The sequence below is a fragment of the Carcharhinus amblyrhynchos genome, unplaced genomic scaffold (genome assembly GCF_965287045.1).
Source record: "Carcharhinus amblyrhynchos unplaced genomic scaffold, sCarAmb.v2.hapA chromosome_205, whole genome shotgun sequence".
Taxonomy (NCBI): domain Eukaryota; kingdom Metazoa; phylum Chordata; class Chondrichthyes; order Carcharhiniformes; family Carcharhinidae; genus Carcharhinus; species Carcharhinus amblyrhynchos.
Genome location: NW_027649945.1, coordinates 47885 through 68707, shown reverse-complemented (window position 1 = coordinate 68707; position 20823 = coordinate 47885). Strand labels below are relative to the sequence as shown.

Genomic DNA, 20823 nt, shown 5'->3' with positions numbered 1-20823 from the left:
CCACCACTTCAACGGGCAGAGAATTCCAGAGATTCACCACCCTTTGAGTGAAGAAGTTCCTCCTCAACTCCGTTCTAAACCGCCCTCCCCTTTATCTTGAGGCTGTGCCCCCTAGTCCTACTGTCCTTTCTGAGCGGGAAGAGCTTCTCCACCTCTATCCTATCCATCCCATTCATCATCTTATATGTCTCAATGAGATCTCCCCTCATTCTTCTAAACTCTAACGAGTACAAGCCTAGTTTATTCAGCCTCTCCTCATAGTTCAACCCCCTCAACTCCGGTATCAGCCTAGTAAACCTCCTCTGCACTCCCTCCAAGGCCAAAATATCCTTGCGTAAGTGCGGCACCCAAAACTGCACACAGTACTCCAGCTGCAGCCTCACCAGTGCATATACAACTGCAGCAAGGCCTCCCTACTTTTATATTCAATCCCCCTCGCTATAAAGGCCAGCATCCCATTCACCTTCCTGACCACCTGCTGCACCTGTAGGCTGGGTTTTTGCGACTCATGCACAAGGACCCCAAGGTCCCTCTGCACCGTCGCCTGCTGCAGTTTTTCGCCATGTAAGTAATAGTCCTTCCTACCATTATTCCTACCAAAGTGGACAACTTCACATTTGCCAACATTAAATTCCATTTGCCAGTTCCTGGCCCATTCACCCAGCCTGTCTAGATCCTTCTGCAGACTCTCCGCACAATTTGCCATTCCACCAATCTTGGTGTCATCAGCAAATTTCGACATCATACACTCGGTTCCCTCCTCCAGATCATCTATATAAATGGTAAATAGCTGAGGCCCCAGCACCGACCCCTGAGGCACTCCACTAGTCACCAACCGCCAATCCGAATACCACCCATTGACCCCTACTCTCTGCCTCCTATTTGACAGCCAATCCTCTATCCACGCTAACACCCTATCCCCAACTCCATGCCACCTGACCTTCTGTAATAACTTCTTGTGAGGCACCTTGTCAAAAGCCTTCTGAAAATCAAGAAACACCACATCCACCGGCTCTCCTCTATCCACCGTCCTAGACACATCCTCATAGAACTCCAATAAATTCGTCAGACACGACTTCCCCTTAACGAAACCGTGCTGCGTCTGCTCTATCAAACAATTCTCCTCAAGAGAAGCACATACACACACAGGTACAGAGAGAGGCACGTACACACACAGGTACAGAGAGAAGCACGTACACACACAGGTACAGAGAGAGACACATACACACACAGGTACAGAGAGAAGCACATACACACACAGGTACAGAGAGAGGTTCATACACACACAGGTACAGAGAGAGGCACATACACACACAGGTACAGAGAGAGACACATACACACACAGGTACAGAGAGAGGCACATACAAACACAGGTACAGAGAGAGGCACATACACACACAGGTACAGAGAGAGACACACATACACACACAGGTACAGAGAGAGACACACATACACACACAGGTACAGAAAGAGACACATACACACACAGGTACAGAGAGAAGCACATACACACACAGGTACAGAGAGAAGCACATACACACACAAGTACAGAGACACATACACACACAGGTACAGAGAGAGACACATACACACACAGGTACAGAGAGAGACACATACACACACAGGTACAGAGAGAAGCACATACACATACAAGTACAGAGACACATACACAGACAGGTACAGAGAGAAGCACAGACACACACAGGTACAGAGACACATACACACACAGGTACAGAGAGAGGCACATACACACACAGGTACAGAGAGAGACACATACACACACAGGTACAGAGAGAAGCACATACACACACAGGTACAGAGAGAAGCACATACACACACAGGTACAGAGAGAAGCACATATACACACAGGTACAGAGAGAGACACATACATACACAGGTACAGAGAGAAGCACATACACACACAGGTACAGAGACACATACACACACAGGTACAGAGAGAAGCACATACACACACAGGTACAGAGACACATACACACACAGGTACAGAGAGAGGCACATACACACACAGGTACAGAGAGAGACACATACACACACAGGTACAGAGAGAAGCACTTACACACACAGGTACAGAGAGAAGCACATACACAGGTACAGAGAGAGGCACATACACACACAGGTGCAATGAGAAGCATGTACACAGACAGGCATGCGCAGAGGCACATATACACAGGCACAAACTAGGCACAAATGCATACAACTCCCACAAACAGAGGCACGTTAGGTTCAGCAGTTTTAGTGAGGAGCTAAAGGAAATCAGCATTAGTAGAGAAATGGTTTTGGGGAAATTGATGGGATTGAAGGTGGATAGACCTCCAGGTTCTGATAATCTTCATCCCAGAGTACTGTAGGAAGTGGCTCTGGAAATAGTAGATCTATTGGTGGATATTTTCCAAAATTCTCTGGACTGGTTCCTACAGATTGCAGAGTAGCTAATGTAAACCTGCTATTCATAGAGGGAGATAGAGAGAAAACAGGGAACTATACAGCAGTGAGCCTAACGTAGGTACTGGGAAAGTTGCTGGAGTCCATTATCAAGGATTTAATAAACTCAGTATTTGGAAGGCAGTGGGATAATCAGACACAGTCAACATGGATTTACACAAGGGAAATCACGCTTGATGAATCTATTGGAATTCTTTGAGGATGTAACTGATAGAGTTGACCGAGGAGAACCAGTGGAAGTGATTTATTTAGACTTTCAGAAAGCTTTCGACAAGGTCTCACATAACAGACTAGTGTTTAAAGTTAAAGCACATGGGATTGCTGGTAATGGTTTGAGATGGGTAGAAAGCTGGTTAGCAGATAGGAAGCAAAGAGTTGGTATAAATGGGTATTTTTCTGAGTGGCAGTCAGTGCCTAGTGGGGTTCCACAGGGATCTGTGCTGGGACCCCAACTGTTCACATTATATATTAATGATTTGGAAGAGGGAACTGAATGTATTATCTCCAAATCTGCAGATGATACAGAGTTGGGTGGGAGGGTGAGCTGTGAGAAGGGTGCAGAGATGTTTCAGTGTGATTTGGACAGGCTGAGTGTGTGGGTATCTGCATGGCAGATGCAGTATAATGTGGATAAATGTGAGGTTATCCACTTTGGTAACAATAATAGGAAGACAGATTATTACTGGGATGGGTGTAAATTGAGAGAGGTGGATAGTCAGCGAGACCTTGGAGTCCTCGTGCATCAGTTGCTGAAAGTAAGTGCGCAGGTACAGCAGGCAGTAAAGAAGGCAAATGGTATGTTGGCCTTTATCATGAGAAGATTTGAGTACTGGGATGTTTTGCTGCAATTGTACAGGGCCTTGGTGAGGCCACACCTGGAGTATTGTGTGCAGTTTTGGTCTCCTTATCTGAGGAAGGATGTCCTTGCTATACAGGGAGAATGGCGAAGGTTTACCAGGCTGATTCCTGGGATGGCAGGTCTGTCATATGAGGCGAGATTAAGTCAGTTAGGATTATATTCACTGGAGTTTAGAAGAGTGAGAGGGGATCTGATAGAAACTTATAAAATTCTAACAGGGTTAAACAGGGCAGATTCAGAAAGAATGTTCCCAATGGTGGGTGAATCATAGTTTGGCGATAAGGGGTAAACATTTTAGGACTGAGATGTGGAGAAGTTTAAAAGTTTAAAGTTTATTTATTAGTGTCACAAGTAGGCTTACACACAGACTGCAATGAAGTTACTGTGAAAATCCCCCAGTCACCACACTCAGATGTGGTGCACCCTAACCAGCATGTCTTTAAGACTGTGGTAGGAAACCGGAGCACCTGGAGGAAACCCATGCAGACACGGGAGAATGTGCAGACCCCACACAAACAGTGACCCAAGCCAGGAATTGAACCTGGGTCTCTGGCGCTGTGAGGCCGCAGTGCTAACCACTGTGCCACTGTGAAATTTCTTCACCCAGAGGGTGGTGAATGTGTGGTATTCATTAGCACAGAAAGTAGTTGAGGCCAAAACATTGTCTGATTTCAAGAAGAAATTAGGTACAGCTCTTGGGGCTTAAAGGACCAAAGGATATGGGAGGAAAGGAGGAATCAGGAAATTGAATTTGATGATCAGCCATGATAAAAATGAATGATACAGCAGGCTTGAAGGGCTGAATGGCCTGGCCCTGGTTCTAGTTCCTATGTTACACACGTACACACACATGAACAGAGACACGTCTACACACTGCACATAAGGATGCATGAATATATACAAACAGGCAGATACAGTAGCATGTATACACACAGGCATGCATGTATAAACACACAGGAATGTACAGAGGCGCGTTTACAAGCAGGCAGAGGCACAAAGGCGCACAACTGGAGTACTGTGTACAGTTTTGGTCCCCGCATTTGCGTAAGGATATATTGGCCTTGGATGGAATACAGAGAAAGTTCACCAGGCAGCTGAGAGGGGATCTTATAGAGACTTACAAGATAATGAAGGGGATGGATAGGGTAGAGGTAGAGAGATTCTTCCCACTCAGAAAGGATAACAGAACGAGAGGGCACAGCCTCAAGATAAGGGGGGGTTGGCAGTTTAGAACGGAGTTGAGGAGGAACTTCTTCACTCAAAGGGTGGTGAATCTCTGGAATTCTCTGCCCGTTGAAGTGGTGGAGGCTGCCTCGCTAAATATATTTAAGTCACGGGTAGATAGGTTTCTGATAGACAAGGGAATTAAGGGTTGGGGAGAAAGCGGGAAAGTGGAACTGATCCACTTCAGATCAGCCATGATCTTATTGAATGGCGGGGCAGGCTCGAGGGGCTAGATGGCCTACTCCTGCTCCTACTTCTTATGAGAGACAGAAACACAAAACTAAATCATAGCCATTTGATAATCCTGCCCCACACAACAGCATGGTGAAAGAGTACAGTAACCTTGGGATCGTTCTGGTTGATGATGACTGCAAGCACCAGTCCATCTCTGGAGAAAGCTGCCAGCAAGGCTCCTCTCGACTTCACCGCAACACAGCCAGGGATCAGAGCTCCTAACCAATGGCTCTGTGTCACCCATTGGGCACAGAATGGCACAGCACTGCAAGGAAAGGCTCACTTGTGAACATGAAGAATAAACACTGTTACAATCACACTCTCCATTCCTCCTTTACTGAATGGACGGACATGTACACCTGGATGCTAACCTGAGATTTCTTTTACAAAGATCATAAGTCATTTAGGAACTTTCATAAAGCAAGCCTCTACCAAGATTATTTTATTCCTTCACCCAGGTGTGGGTATTGCTGGCTGGCCAGCATTTATTGCCCATCCCCATTTGCCCTTCAAAGGGTATTTAAGAATTAACCACATTGCTGTCGATCTGGAGTCACAGATGAAGATAAAGACGGTAGATTTCCTGAGCGAGGGCGGGGGGCGCAGGGGAGAGTGGGCACGAGAGAGTGTGAGGGCTAGAGAGAGTGAGCATGAGAGAAATTGAGCATCAGTGTGAGCGCGAGAGAGAGTGAATTTGAGAGAGAGTGAGCATGAAAGTGTGAGCATGAGAGAGCTTACGAGAGTGTGTGAGCATGAGACACTGTGAGCACGAGAGTGTGAGCATGACACAGTGTGTGAGCGAGCGGGAGCGTGAGCGAGCGGGAGCGTGAGCGAGCGGGAGCGTGAGCGAGCGGGAGGGAGCGTGAGCGAGCGGGAGGGAGCGTGAGCGAGCGGGAGCATGAGACAGTGAAAGTGAGAGAGTGTGAGCCTGAGAGAGCGAGGGGGTGCGAGCGCGAGGGGGCGCGAGCGCGAGGGGGCGCGAGCGCGAGGGGGCGCGAGCGCGAGGGGGCGAAAGTGAGGGAGTGAGAGAGTGTGAGGATGAGTGTGAGCGTGAGAGTGTTTGAGCGTGAAAGTGTGAGGGAGCATGAGAGTGTGAGCGTGAGAGAGTGAAAGTGTGAGCGTGAGAGCATGAGCGTGGGAGAGCGTGCGCGTGGGAGAGTGTGCGCGTGGGAGAGTGTGCGCGTGGGAGAGTGTGCGCGTGGGAGAGTGTGCGCGTGGGAGAGTGTGCGCGTGGGAGAGTGTGCGCGTGGGAGAGTGTGCGCGTGGGAGAGTGTGCGCGTGGGAGAGTGTGCGCGTGGGAGAGTGTGCGCGTGGGAGAGTGTGCGCGTGGGAGAGTGTGCGCGTGGGAGAGTGTGCGCGTGGGAGTGTGTGCGCGTGGGAGAGTGTGCGCGTGGGAGAGTGTGCGCGTGGGAGTGTGCGCGTGGGAGAGTGTGCGCGTGGGAGAGTGTGCGCGTGGGAGAGTGTGCGCGTGGGAGAGTGTGCGCGTGGGAGAGTGTGCGCGTGGGAGAGTGTGCGCGTGGGAGAGTGTGCGCGTGGGAGAGTGTGCGCGTGGGAGAGTGTGCGCGTGGGAGAGTGTGCGCGTGGGAGAGTGTGCGCGTGGGAGAGTGTGAGCATGAGTGTGAGCGAGATCTTGAGAGAGTGTGAGCGTCAGAGAGTGAGGGAGAGCTTGAGAGAGTGTGAGAGTGAGAGAGTGAGGGAGCTTGAAAGAGTGTGAGCATGAGAGGGTGAGAGTGAGCGTGGGAGGGTGTGAACGTGAGAGAGTGAGTGAGCGTGACAGAGAACGAGCGTGAGAGAGCGAGAGAGCTTGAGAGAGTGTGAGAGTGTGTGAGTGTGAGAGAGTGTGAAAGAGAGTGAAGGAGAGTGAAGGAGAGTGAAGGAGAGGGAGCGTGAGAGAGAATGAGTGTGAGCGAGTGTGAGAGAATGTGTGCATACAGTTATCCTCCGAATTATAATTGTGTTAACCAATCCTAGCAAGTTGCTGAAGAAATTCCTGTTTTATAATGAACAATCATTCTGATTTGATTGGAAGAAACCTGGTTTAAATCTATTTTATTCTGTACAAAAGGTATAATTGGCTAAATTAAACTATGAAATTAATGTCAAAATTAGTGGAATGATGGGGCCAGGTAATACATGTACTCCTCCCATCCAGCTGTAACAGCACAGACTGTACACTGATATGCACACACACTGACACACGCACACACTGACACACGCACACACTGACACACGCACACACTGACACACGCACACACTGACACACGCACACACTGACACACGCACACACTGACACACGCACGCTGACGCACACATTGACACGCACTGACACACGCACACACTGACACACGCACACACTGACACACGCACACACTGACACACGCACACACTGACACATGCACGCTGACGCACACATTGACACACACTGACACACGCACACACTGACACACGCACACACTGACACACGCACGCTGACGCACACATTGACACGCACTGACACACGCACACACTGACGCGCACGCACATGCACACACGCTGACGCACACACACTGATGTAACACATGCACATGCTGACATATACATGCTGACGCACACACACAGACGCGACACGTGCACACACTGACATGCACATACTGATGCATACACACTGACGTGCATACGTGTACACACTGACTTGTACATGCATTCACACATGCACATTCATGCTGACGTGCACACACACACATGATGTACATGCTGACATGCACACACATGCCCAGTCAGATGTAGATACAAATACAATACACACAACTTCACATTAACGTATACACTAATATATACATTGACAGTAATGTACACACATTAACAGTGTAAAGGCAAATACTCACAATGTTTACATGAGCACCCATCCATATGGATACCGACTCACTGGTACATACACACGTACACATATGTATACTCCTTACTGGGCCACTAGTGTTTGAGTAGAGGATTGTCTGACTGGCAGAAGCAGAGAGTGGGATTAAGGGTTCTTTCTCAGGATGGCAGTTGGTGATTAGTGGTGTGCCTCAGGGGTCGGTCCTGGGGCCACAACCTTTCACAACATACACTAATGATTTGGAGGAAGGAACTGAAGGCGCTGTTGCTAAGTTTGCAGATACAAAGATATGTAGAGGGACAGGTAGCAATGAGGAAGCGGGGGGGTGCAGAAGGACTTGGACAGGTTAGGAGAGTGGGCAAAGAACTGGCAGATGGAATATAATGGGGAAAAGTGTGAGGTTCTGCACTTTGGAAGGAGGAATGGAGGCACAGACAATTTTCCAAATGGGAAAATGCTTAGGAAATCAGAAACACAAAGGGACTTGGGAGTCGTTGTTCAAGATTCTCTTAAGGTTAACGTGCAGGTTCAGTCTGCAGTTAGGAAGGGAAATGCAATGTTAGTGTTCATGTCGAGAGGGCTAGAATACAAGAACAGGGATGTAATTCTGAGGCTGTATAAGGCTCTGGTCAGGTCCCATTTGGAGCATTGTGAACAGTTTTGGGCTCCATATCTAAGGAAGGATGTGCTGGCCTTGGAAAGGGTCCAGGGGAGGTTCACAAGAATGATCCCTGGAATGAAGAGCTCGTCGTATGTGGAACAGTTGAGGACACTGGATCTGCACTCGTTGGAGTTTAAAAGGGTGAGGGGGGGAATCTTATTGAAACTTACAGGATATTGCGAGGCCTGGATGGAGAGGACATGGAGAGGATGTTTCCACTAATCGAAAAACTAGAACCAGAGGGCACAATCTCAGGCTGAAGGGACGATTTTTTAAAACAGAGATGAGGAGGAATTTCTTCAGCCAGAGAGTGGTGAATCTGTGGAACTCTTTGCCGCAGAAGGCTGTGGAGGCCGGGTCACTGAGTGTCTTTAAGGCAGAAATAAATAGGTTCCTGATTAATAAGGTATCAGGGATTACGGGGAGAAGGTAGGAGAACGGGAATGAGAAAAATATCAACCTTGATTGAATGGCGGAGTAGACTCGATGGGCCGAGTGGCCTAATTCTGCTCCTATGTCTTATGACACAGAGGGCACGTCTTACCTGGTGCGGAGTTCCACCTGCTCAAACCACTTCAGCCTGAGTGTAGTCAGTACCAAAGTCTCTCCACAGGTAAATACAAAGCAGCACAAACAGCAGTCCCCCAGCACCTATACACAAACACACAGACAGCAGTGGATCATTGCAGAATCATTGCTCAGAGTCAGTGTAGAGTAAAAAAGCCTTGCGTTTATAGAAGCACCATTGGCACACCCTCCCTGTCACCATGGATCGGATGATGGACAGTGAAATATGGCACATTGCAAGTCATTAGTGAGTCTGCGCATCTTCAACTCTGTGGAGTGTCATGTCTTCACTTCCTGATGGGAGAGAATCTCTCTGCTACAGAGGATTGAATTCCCACAGTGCAGGAGGAGGCCATTTGGCCCATCTAGTCTGCATTGGCCATGCTCCCAACCAGGTCCTATCCCCATTACCCCATGCATTTACCCTAGCTAGTCCCTCTGACACTAAGGGTCAATTTAACATGGCCAATCGCCTAACCTGCACATCTTCTGGACTGTGGGAGGAAACCAGAGCACCCGGAAGAAACCCACGCAGACACGGGGAGAACGTGCAAACTCCACACAGACAGTGATCCAAGCTGGAAGTTGAACCCGGGTCCCTGGAGCTGTGAGGAGCAGTGTTAAGCACTGTGCCGCCTCGACCACTGCCATCTAAAAGGACAGGAGCAGCAGGTACCTGGGAACCACCCAGAAGTTCCCCTGCAAGTCACTCACCGTCCTGACTTGGAAATATATCGTCATTTCTACACTGTCACTGGGTCAGAATCCTGGGCTTCCCTCCACGACAGCATGATGGGCTGCAGCGATTCAAGGTGGCAGTTCACCCCCATCATTTCCCCCCAGGCAACTGGCATTGGACAATGAACACTAACCAGGTCAGTGAAAGCCACATCCCATGACTGAATAAAAAGAGCTCATTTCTCCTTGTTTTGAATCTTTCTGCTCTGTAGAGCTTCTATGGAGGTCCATAGTCCCAGAGTCGATGTTGAGGATGCCCAGGGCAACTCCCTCCCCACTGTACACCACTGTGACGCCACCTCTGCTGGGTCTGCCCGGCTGGTGGGACAGGACATATCCAGAGATAATAAGAAATAAGAAATAGGAGCAGGAGTCGGCCATCTAGCCCTTCGAGCCTGCCCCGCCATTCAATAAGATCATGGCTGATCTGTCGTGGCTCAGTTCCACATTCCCGCCCTCTCCCCATAACCCTTAATCCCCTCTCTTATCAAAAACCCATCAACCCACGTCTTAAAAATATTTAGCGAGGCAGCCTCCACCACTTCAACGGGCAGAGAATTCCAGAGATTCACCACCCTTTGAGTGAAGAAGTTCCTCCTCAACTCCGATCTAAACAGCCCCCCCTTTATCTTGAGGCTATGCCCCCTAGTCCTACTATCCTTTCTGAGCAGGAAGAGTCTCTCCACCTCTATCCTATCCATCCCATTCATCATCTTATACGTCTCAATGAGATCTCCCCTCATTCTTCTAAACTCTAACGAGTACAATCCCAATCTATTCAGCCTCTCCTCATAGCTCAACCCCCTCAACTCCGGCATCAGCCTAGTAAACCTCCTCTGCACTCCCTCCAAGGCTAAAATATCCTTGCGTAAGTACGGCGACCAAAACTGCACACAGTACTCCAGCTGCGGCCTCACCAATGCCCTATACAGCCGCAGCAAGACCTCCCTACTTTTATATTCAATCTCCCTCGCGATGAAGGCCAGCATCCCATTCGCCTTCCTGACCACCTGCTGCACCTGCAAGCTGGGTTTTTGCGGCTCATGCACAAGGACCCCAAGGTCCCTCTGCACTGTCGCCTGCTGCAGTTTTTCTCCACGTAAGTAATAATCCTTCCTACCATTATTCCTACCAAAGTGGACCACCTCGCACTTGCCAACATTAAATTCCATTTGCCATTTCCTGGCCCATTCGCCCAGCCTATCTAGATCCTTCTGTAGACTCTCCCCACCCTCCGCACAATTTGCCTTTCCACCAATTTTGGTGTCATCAGCAAATTTCGACACCCTACGCTCGGTTCCCTCCTCCAGATCATCTATATAAATGGTAAATAGCTGAGGCCCCAGCACTGACCCCTGGGGCACTCCACTAGTCACCATCCGCCAATCCGAATAGCGCCCATTGACCCCCACTCTCTGTCTCCTATTTGACAGCCAATCCCCTATCCACGCTAACACCCTACCCCCAACTCCATCCCCCTGACCTTCTGTAATAACCTCTTGTGAGGAACCTTGTCAAACGCCTTCTGAAAATCCAGAAAGACCACATCCACCGGCTCTCCTCTATCCACCGCCCTAGACACATCCTCATAGAACTCCAGTAAATTTGTCAGACACGACTTCCCTTTAAGGAAACCGTGCTGCGTCTGCTCTATCAAGCAGTTCCCCTCAAGATGCCTCGCTATTTCCTCCTTGATGACGGATTCTAACATTTTACCTACAACAGACGTTAAACTAACAGGCCTATAATTCCCCGCCTTTTGCCTGCCACCCTTCTTAAACAACGGCGTAACATTAGCCGTTTTCCAATCTTCCGGCACTTCCCCGGAATCCAGCGACGTCTGGAAAATAACCACCAAGGCATCTACGATCTCCTCCGCCATTTCTTTCAGGACCCTCGGATGCATTCCATCCGGTCCTGGGGACTTGTCCACAATCAGTCCCTTCAGTCTGTCGAGCACCACCTCTCTAGTAACAGTAATGTCATCGAGACCCTCCAGTCCTACCACCTTTCCATCTCTAACACCCGGCAAATTATTCACGTCGTCCTCCGTGAAGACCGAAACAAAAAAGTTATTCAAGACCTCCGCCATATCCCCATCCCCTACCACTAAGTCCCCCTTCTCATCCTCTAAGGGACCAACGTTCACCCTAGCCAGCCTCTTCCTTTTTATATATTTATAAAAACTCTTGCTATCCTTTTTTATATTAAGCGCTAGCCCAGCTTCATAGTTTCTCCTACCCTCCTTTATCAACTTCTTTGTCAATCTTTGTTGACATTTAAACCTCTCCCAATCCTCTTCTCGTCCACTACTCTTAGCTACTCTAAATTCCTCCGCTTTTAATTTAACACTTTCCTTTACCTCCTTCGTTATCCACGGCTTATTACCTCTCCTCCTACGGTCCTTTTTGACCATCGGAATAAATTTCTGCTGAGCACCAAGAAAGATCTCCTTAAAGATCCTCCACTGCTCCTCAGCAGACCTACCTTCCAACGCACTCCCCCAGTCCACATTCGCCAATTCTTCTCTCATCCTACCGTACTCCCCTCTATTCAAACAAAGGACGCGTGTCCGGGAACCCACTTTCTCCTCCTCCATCTGCACCAGAAACTCCACCATACAATGATCACTCAAGTTCCCGAATTCTACCCGCCTCATTACATAGCACCAGATCCAAGATAGCTCGCTCCCTCGTCGGCTCCAACACACATTGTTCGAGGAAACTATCCCGGCAGCATTCCAAGAACTCCTCCTCGAGCCCACCGTGTCCAACATGGGTCGACCAATCAATATGCAGATTGAAATCCCCCATAACCACGGCCGTCCCATTCCTGCACGCCGCACTTATTTGCGCGTTAACAGCCCGCCCCACCTCCAGATCATTATTGGGGGGCCTATAGACGACACCCACCAGCGTCTTCCTCCCTTTGCTGTTCCTAATCTCTACCCACAACGAATCCACCTTCTGCTCCTTGGCTCCAATATCATCCCTCGCTACCACCCTGATGCTATCCTTAATCAGCAGAGCTACGCCCCCCCCTTTTTCCTCCCGCCTATCCTTCCTAAACACTTGATACCCCTGGACATTCAGCTCCCAGTCCCTGTCACCTTGCAGCCACGTCTCTGTAATGGCCACCAGATCATATCCATTTGTGTCGATCTGCGCCACCAACTCATCCACTTTATTCCGAATGCTTCGTGCATTCAGATAAAGTGCTTTCATCCCAGCCTTCACCTGGACCCTATTTGCTGGAACGCCACCAACCATACTCACGCCCCCTACTCCCTCTATTATTGGGACATCCTCGGCCTCTATCCTTACCTGTACCGTCTCCTTAACTTTAGACCCCGCAACGTCACCTACCCTCGCACCCTCCCCCCCTCTAATTAGTTTAAAGCCCTGTCTACAGTCCTTTTTACTCTATTAGCCAGCACTCTGATCCCAGCACGGTTCAGACCAACCCCATCCCGCCCGAACAGGTCCCACCTACCCCAATACTGGTGCCAATGCCCCATAAATTCAAACCCATTCCTCCCACACCAATCCCTGAGCCACCATAATGGAGTAATGTCCCAGACACCACCATAATGATGGTGGTGTCTGGGACATTATCTATAAGATGAATTCAATGACGTCAGGCTGTTGCGTGACCAGTCTGTGAGACAGCTCACCCGATCTTGGCACCAGCCCCCAGATGTGAGTATTGAGGATTTGTTTTGCAGGGTTGACAAGGCTGCATCCTGCAGTGTGGCCTGGCTTGGTGCTAGGAATAGTTCTGATAACTCATTGGTATCTGTTAAAATCCACCTTTGATGAGGAGCTGCCTGTTGCAGGGAGAAGTGTGATATCGAATGGTTTATTACGCAATGCCAGGTTTCCTACACAAGCCAACATTAGATCTTTAAAGGAATGTGCCTGAACCAGGTGGGAATTCAGAGAATCCTGCTCCTCTCTTACTCCAGAAACTAAAACCCAGAGCTGGGAATGCACAATCTGTCTCGCTCAGAGCCACTCCCAGCAGAATCCGTCTCGTTCAGGGTCACTCCCAGCAGAGTCCATCTCGCTCAGTGCCACTCCCAGCAGAATCCGTCTTGTTCAGGGTCACTCCCAGCAGAGTCCGTCTCGCTCAGCGTCACTCCCAGCAGAATCTGTCTCGCTCAGCGTCACTCCCAGCAGAGTCCGTCTCGCTCAGTGCCACTCCCAGCAGAATCCGTCTTGTTCAGGGTCACTCCCAGCAGAATCCGTCTTGTTCAGGGTCACTCCCAGCAGAGTCCGTCTCACTCAGAGCCACTCCCAGCAGAATCCATCTTGTTCAGGGTCACTCCCAGCAGAATCCGTCTCACTCAGCGTCACTCCCAGCAGAATCCGTCTCGCTCAGCGTCACACCCAGCAGAGTCCGTCTCACTCAGCGTCACTCCCAGCAGAATCCGTCTCGCTCAGCGTCACTCCCAGCAGAATCCGTCTCACTCAGCGTCACTCCCAGCAGAGTCCGTCTCACTCAGCGTCACTCCCAGCAGAATCCGTCTCGCTCAGCGTCACTCCCAGCAGAATCCGTCTCGCTCAGCGTCACTCCCAGCAGAATCCGTCTCGCTCAGCGTCACTCCCAGCAGAATCCGTCTCGCTCAGCGTCACACCCAGCAGAGTCCGTCTCACTCAGCGTCACTCCCAGCAGAATCCGTCTCGCTCAGCGTCACTCCCAGCAGAATCCGTCTCGCTCAGCGTCACTGCCAGCAGAATCCGTCTCGCTCAGCGTCACTGCCAGCAGAATCCGTCTCGCTCAGCGTCACTGCCAGCAGAATCCGTCTCGCTCAGCGTCACTGCCAGCAGAATCCGTCTCGCTCAGCGTCACTGCCAGCAGAATCCGTCTCACTCAGCGTCACTCCCAGCAGAATCCGTGTCTCACTCAGCGTCACTCCCAGCAGAATCCGTCTCGCTCAGCGTCACTCCCAGCAGAATCCGTCTCACTCAGCGTCACTCCCAGCAGAGTCCGTCTCACTCAGCGTCACTCCCAGCAGAGTCCGTCTCACTCAGCGTCACTCCCAGCAGAATCCGTGTCTCACTCAGCGTCACTCCCAGCAGAATCCGTGTCTCACTCAGCGTCACTCCCAGCAGAATCCGTCTCGCTCAGCGTCACTCCCAGCAGAATCCGTCTCGCTCAGCGTCACTCCCAGCAGAATCCGTCTCGCTCAGCGTCACTCCCAGCAGAATCCGTCTCGCTCAGCGTCACTCCCAGCAGAGTCCGTCTCACTCAGCGTCACTCCCAGCAGAATCCGTGTCTCACTCAGCGTCACTCCCAGCAGAATCCGTCTCGCTCAGCGTCACTCCCAGCAGAATCCGTCTCGCTCAGCGTCACTCCCAGCAGAATCCGTCTCGCTCAGCGTCACTCCCAGCAGAATCCGTCTCGCTCAGCGTCACTCCCAGCAGAATCCGTCTCGCTCAGCGTCACTCCCAGCAGAATCCGTCTCGCTCAGCGTCACTCCCAGCAGAATCCGTCTCACTCAGCGTCACTCCCAGCAGAATCCGTCTCGCTCAGCGTCACTCCCAGCAGAGTCCGTCTCACTCAGCGTCACTCCCAGCAGAATCCGTGTCTCACTCAGCGTCACTCCCAGCAGAGTCCGTCTCGCTCAGCGTCACTCCCAGCAGAATCCGTCTCGCTCAGCGTCACTCCCAGCAGAATCCGTCTCGCTCAGCGTCACTCCCAGCAGAATCCGTCTCGCTCAGCGTCACTCCCAGCAGAGTCCATCTCGCTCAGCGTCACTCCCAGCAGAATCCGTCTCGCTCAGCGTCACTCCCAGCAGAATCCGTCTCACTCAGCGTCACTCCCAGCAGAATCCGTCTCACTCAGTGTCACTCCCAGCAGAATCCGTCTCACTCAGTGTCACTCCCAGCAGAATCCGTCTCACTCAGCGTCACTCCCAGCAGAATCCGTCTCACTCAGTGTCACTCCCAGCAGATTCTGTCTCCATCAGTGCCACTCTCAGCAGAATCCGTCATGCTCACCGTCACTGCCAACAGAATCTATCTTGGTCACCGTTACTCCCACCAGAATCTGCCTCGCTCAGCGTCACTCCCAAAATAATCTGTCTCACTCAGCGTCGCTCCCAGCAGCATCTGTCTCAGTCAGTGTCCCTTCTAGCAGTGACTGCGGTCCTATAGGACATCACCTTGGTGAATAATATGTGTTTGATAGTGTGCTACAGGGTGTATAGGGTGTCAGGGAGGGGTGGTACATTTGGTGGGGGAATATGTCACATCCTTTCAGGGTGGTTTATCCATCCTTTGTCCCCACCTGGTACCCAGCTCTCACCTGTGGCCCCCTGTAGCTGTTTGCATGCGACAGCGGCCACACCCCGGGCAATGGCCTCGACAAGCCGGCTAAACCAGGTGAGGGTAGCCGACGGGTCTCAACCCTCGGTGAGATAGGGAGATGTCTATCCCAGCATGTGAAGACAGAGTCCGGCGGACTGAGCGGAAGAGACCAATGGAAGGCCCAACGGTCAAGAAGGTGGCCTCTGCAAGCATCGTGGAACACGAAGAGCAGGACAAGACACAGAAGACGTCCTGGTCATCCACTGCGCCTAGTCCCACCGCCAGCCGTCTTGACTCTTGTCTTGCCACTGGACCTAGATGGGATTTGGGAAGAGAGAGTGAGGCTGACGCTGTGCAACTCTCCCTCACTTTCATCCAAATCAAGCACTAGTTTCAACATCATCATTAGTGTCCTGTTCAACCCTTGAAGTCCTGTGGTGATGGGCGAGTGGTGAAGCAGCAGGTGTGGATACACTGGGAGCTGTAGTCACGGACCTGCACGCAGGCGGCTCAGATCTAATGGGCTTTTTCCGCTGACTGATGCAGCAGTGGAACTCGGCGTCTACCTGGGCGACTGAGCAGTCCTCTTCAGGAATGCATTGCTCACCTCCGCAGAATGAGGAAGGGGCTAGAAAAGGTGCCCGAAACATTGCCTGCTTCACTACACCCTGGCCAGTTTACTGCGACTGGCGGGGATCCCATCTTGTGGTCGAACAAACAAAATAAAACACAAGGTGACACCACTCACCACTGGCACTTGGAACGTGCGCATGCTTTTGGACAACCCTACAGCAGACAGACCAGAGAGAAGAACAGCCTTAGTTGCCAGAGAGCTTGCAAGATACAACATTGACATTGCTGCCCGGAGTGAAACTCGTCTTGCCAACGTAGGTCAGTTGACTGAAACTGGAGTTGGATACACTTTTTTCTGGAGCGGTTGCAGCAGCGATGAGCGTCGTGATGCTGGAGTTGGATTCGCCGTCAGGAGTCACCTTGTTCAGAAACTTGATAGTCTACCCAAGGGTGTGAACGACCGGCTTATGACATTACAGCTTCCGCTACAGAACAGAAGTCAAGCCACCCTGAACAGCGCCTATGCCTCCACAATGAACCCGGATGAGATGAAAGACAAGTTCTACAAAGAACTGGATGCCCTACTATCAGCAGGGAGCAGTCCCGACAAGCTGATCTTGCTTGGCGATTTCAATGCAAGAGTAGGGTGTGACTCTGCAATCTGGCAGGGAGGCATTGGGAGGCATGGAGTGGGCAAGTGTAACAGTAACGGCCTACTCTTAATGAAGACCTGTGCAGCACACGACCTCCCCATCACCAACACAACCTTCCATCTACCTATCCGTAACAAAACCTCGTGGATACATCCCCGCTCTAAGCATTGGCATCTTATCAACTACGTCATTGTCAGGAGAAAAGGCAGGCAGGATGTCAGAGTGACCAAGGCCATGTGTGGTGCTGACTGCTGGACAGATCACAGGCTCACTGTCTCCAAAATGAGGCTCCACATCAGACCCAAGAGGTGACCACAAGGAAGCAAGGTTATGAAAAGAATCAATGCTAAAGAACCCCAGCATAGAAGGCTTAGAAATCAAGCTCTGGAAACCTACACCTCGCAGGCAGCGCTGAGGATGACTGGGAATGCTTCAGGGATGCTATCCATACATCTGCGCTGAAGATATGCGGGCTCTCTACCCACAAGCAGCATGATTGGTTCGATGAGAATGATGAGGCAATACAGGCTCTATTTGTTGAAAAGCACCGTCTTCATCGGGCCTGTCAGAACGATCCATCTTCAGCTGCCAAGAAAAACGCTTTTCCCAGTGCTCACAGGACAGTGCAGAATAAACTGTGTAAAATGCAGGATGCCTGGCTGAGCGCCAAGGCAGATGAAATACAGGGATATGCTGACAGAAATGACTTGAAACGGTTCTATGAAGCCTCAACACTCTCTACAGACCTCAATCTCTCGGGAGTTCCCCCCTCCTGAGTACAGATGGTACAACTCTCGTTACAGAGAGGGCTCAGATCCTGCAGAGATGGGCTGAACAGTTTGAAGCCATCCTCAACCGACCGTCATCTATTAACGATGAGGCAATAGACAGGATTCCCCAGGTCGATACCAACAGCGCCATGGATGACCCACTGGTAGTAGCCGAAGTCACGAAAGCTGTCAGCCAGCTTTCCAGTGGCAAAGCCCCAGGGACAGATGCCATACTCACAGAGATCTATAAAGCTGCTGATCCTACACTTATCAAGAAGCTCACCGAGTCAGCTATTTACCATTTATATAGATGATCTGGAGGAGGGAACTGAGTGTATGGTGTCGAAATTTGCTGATGACACCAAGATTGGTGGAACGGCAAATTGTGCGGAGGGTGTGGAGAGTCTACAGAAGGATCTAGATAGGCTGGGCGAATGGGCCAGGAAATGGCAAATGGAATTTAATGTTGGCAAGTGCGAGGTGGTCCACTTTGGTAGGAATAATGGTAGGAAGGACTATTACTTACGTGGAGAAAAACTGCAGCAGGCGACAGTGCAGAGGGACCTCGGGGTCCTTGTGCATGAGTCGCAAAAACCCAGCCTGCAGGTGCAGCAGGTGGTCAGGAAGGCAAATGGGATGCTGGCCTTCATAGCAAGGGGGATTGAATATAAAAGTAGGGAGGTCTTGCTGCGGCTGTATAGGGCATTGGTGAGGCCACAGCTGGAGTACTGTGTGCAGTTTTGGGCGCCGTACTTACGCAAGGATATTTTGGCCTTGGAGGGAGTGCAGAGGAGGTTTACTAGGCTGATTCTGGAGTTGAGGGAGTTGAGCTATGAGGAGAGGCTGAATAAACTAGGCTTGTACTCGTTAGAGTTTAGAAGAATGAGGGGAGATCTCATTGAGACGTATAAGATGATGAATGGGATGGATAGGATAGAGGTGGAGAGACTCTTCCCGCTCAGAAAGGACAGTAGGACTAGGGGGCACAGCCTCAAGATAAAGGGGGGGGGGGCGGTTTAGAACGGAGTTGAGGAAGAATTTCTTCACTCAAAGGGTGGTGAATCTCTGGAATTCTCTGCCTGTTGAGGTGGTGGAGGCTGCCTCGCTAAATATTTTTAAGACGCGGGTTGATGGGTTTTTGATAAGCGAGGGGATTAAGGGTTATGGGGAGAGGGCGGGAAAGTGGAACTGAGCCACGACAGATCAGCCATGATCTTATTGAATGGCGGGGCAGGCTCGAAGGGCTAGATGGCCTACTCCTGCTCCTATTTCTTATGTTCTTATGAGTTGTTCCAGTCCTTTTGGAAGCAAGGATCCATTCCTCATGAACTTAAAGATGCTTCCATCGTACACCTCTACAAGAGGAAGGGCAATCAACAAGTATGCGACAACCAAGATGATCAAAGGATTGGATAGGGTGGACAGTGAGAGCCTTTTACCTCAGATGGGGCGAGCTCTACACAATCTTTGCTGACCTCACGAAAGCCTTCAACACTGTAAGCCGACAAGGCCTGTGGAGGATCATGTCAAAGTTCGACTGTCCCCCCCACCAAAATTCATTCAGATGGTACGCCAGTTCCATGATGGCCAGAGTACTGGATGGCGGAGGATCCTCTGAGGCATTCCCAGTCACCAATGGCGTCAAACAGGGCTGTGTGCTCGCACCCACACTGTTCAGCATGATGTTCACTGTCATGCTAAATGATGCCTTCCAGGACAGTGTTGCTGGAATCAGCTTCAAGTACAGAGTGGATGGGAAGCTTTTCAACCTGAGGAGACTTCAAGCTTCAAGCCAAAGTGAAAGAGACTGTTCTGAGAGATTTCCTCTTTGCTGATGACTGTGCCCTGTATGCTGGCTCAGAGCCAGAGATGCAAGTCAGTATGGACAAATTTTCCATGACTTGTGACAACTTTGGACTCACCATCAACATTAAAAAGACCGAAGTCACGCACCAGCCTGCTCCTCATGCACCGTACACAGAACCCATAATCACAATCAAAGGGCAGAAACTACAGGCAGTGGACCAGTTCACTTATCTTGGCAGCACCCTCTCCCAAGCAGTGACTATTGATACAGAAGTTACCGGCAGAATAGCAAAGGCAAGTTCTGCTTTCAGTAGACTGCGCTCCACTGTATGGGAACGTCGAGGAATCCGCCCAGCAACAAAACTGAAGGTCTACAGCGCCGTGGTACTCACTACCCTCCTGTATGCCTGTGAAACGTGGACTGTGTATCGAAGGCATGCAAGAGAGCTCAATCATTTCCACATGACTTGTCTTCACAGAATATTACACATCTGATGGCAAGACAAAGTACCAGATACTGAAGTTCTCTCTAGAGCAAGTCTACCATCAGTCCACACACTGCTGATGAGAGCGCAGACCCGGTGGGCAGGTCATGTCATCCGTATGTCAGACGAGCGCATACCCAAGCAGCTCCTTTTTGGGGAACTCTCTGCTGGAAGACGCTCACATGGAGGGCAGAAGAAACGTTTCAAAGACACACTCAAAACCTCTCTGAAGTCACTTGACATTGACACGACCACCTGGGAAACGCTGGCACAAAACCGCCCGACCTGGCACTGCCTCATCCACAAAGGCTGTCAAGCTCACGAAGCAAACTGTATTGCTGAAGTACAACTTAATCGCGAGCTGCACAAGTCCAGAGCCACCAGTGCAACAACTACAGTGTCTACACAAGTCTGTCCAATATGTGCCAGGACATTCTGTGCCCGAATTGGCCCTGATCAGTCATCTTCAAACACACTGCAACCAGCCTCAAAATGACTAATGGTGTCGAGGTCCTCATCGATGACGATGGACAAACAACAACATAAGCACACACTGCCACACCCAGGAGAAACAATACTGAAGTCTACTGTCTGCTTTTTACAATGTGTGTACAGGTGGCGATAA

General features: G+C 50.5%; 1 protein-coding gene across 1 annotated transcript in view; it reads right to left on the bottom strand.

The window, feature by feature from the left end:
* cplane1 (ciliogenesis and planar polarity effector 1) overlaps positions 1–20823 on the bottom strand; it is a 270576-nt gene that overhangs the window by 239607 nt on the left and 10146 nt on the right. Inside the window, exons 6-7 of the mRNA XM_080183273.1 lie at positions 8840–8946; positions 4889–5045 (exon numbers count right to left, since the gene is read on the bottom strand). Coding sequence (XP_080039399.1) covers positions 4889–5045; positions 8840–8946 — 264 coding nt within the window. The remainder of the gene's footprint in view (positions 1–4888; positions 5046–8839; positions 8947–20823) is intronic.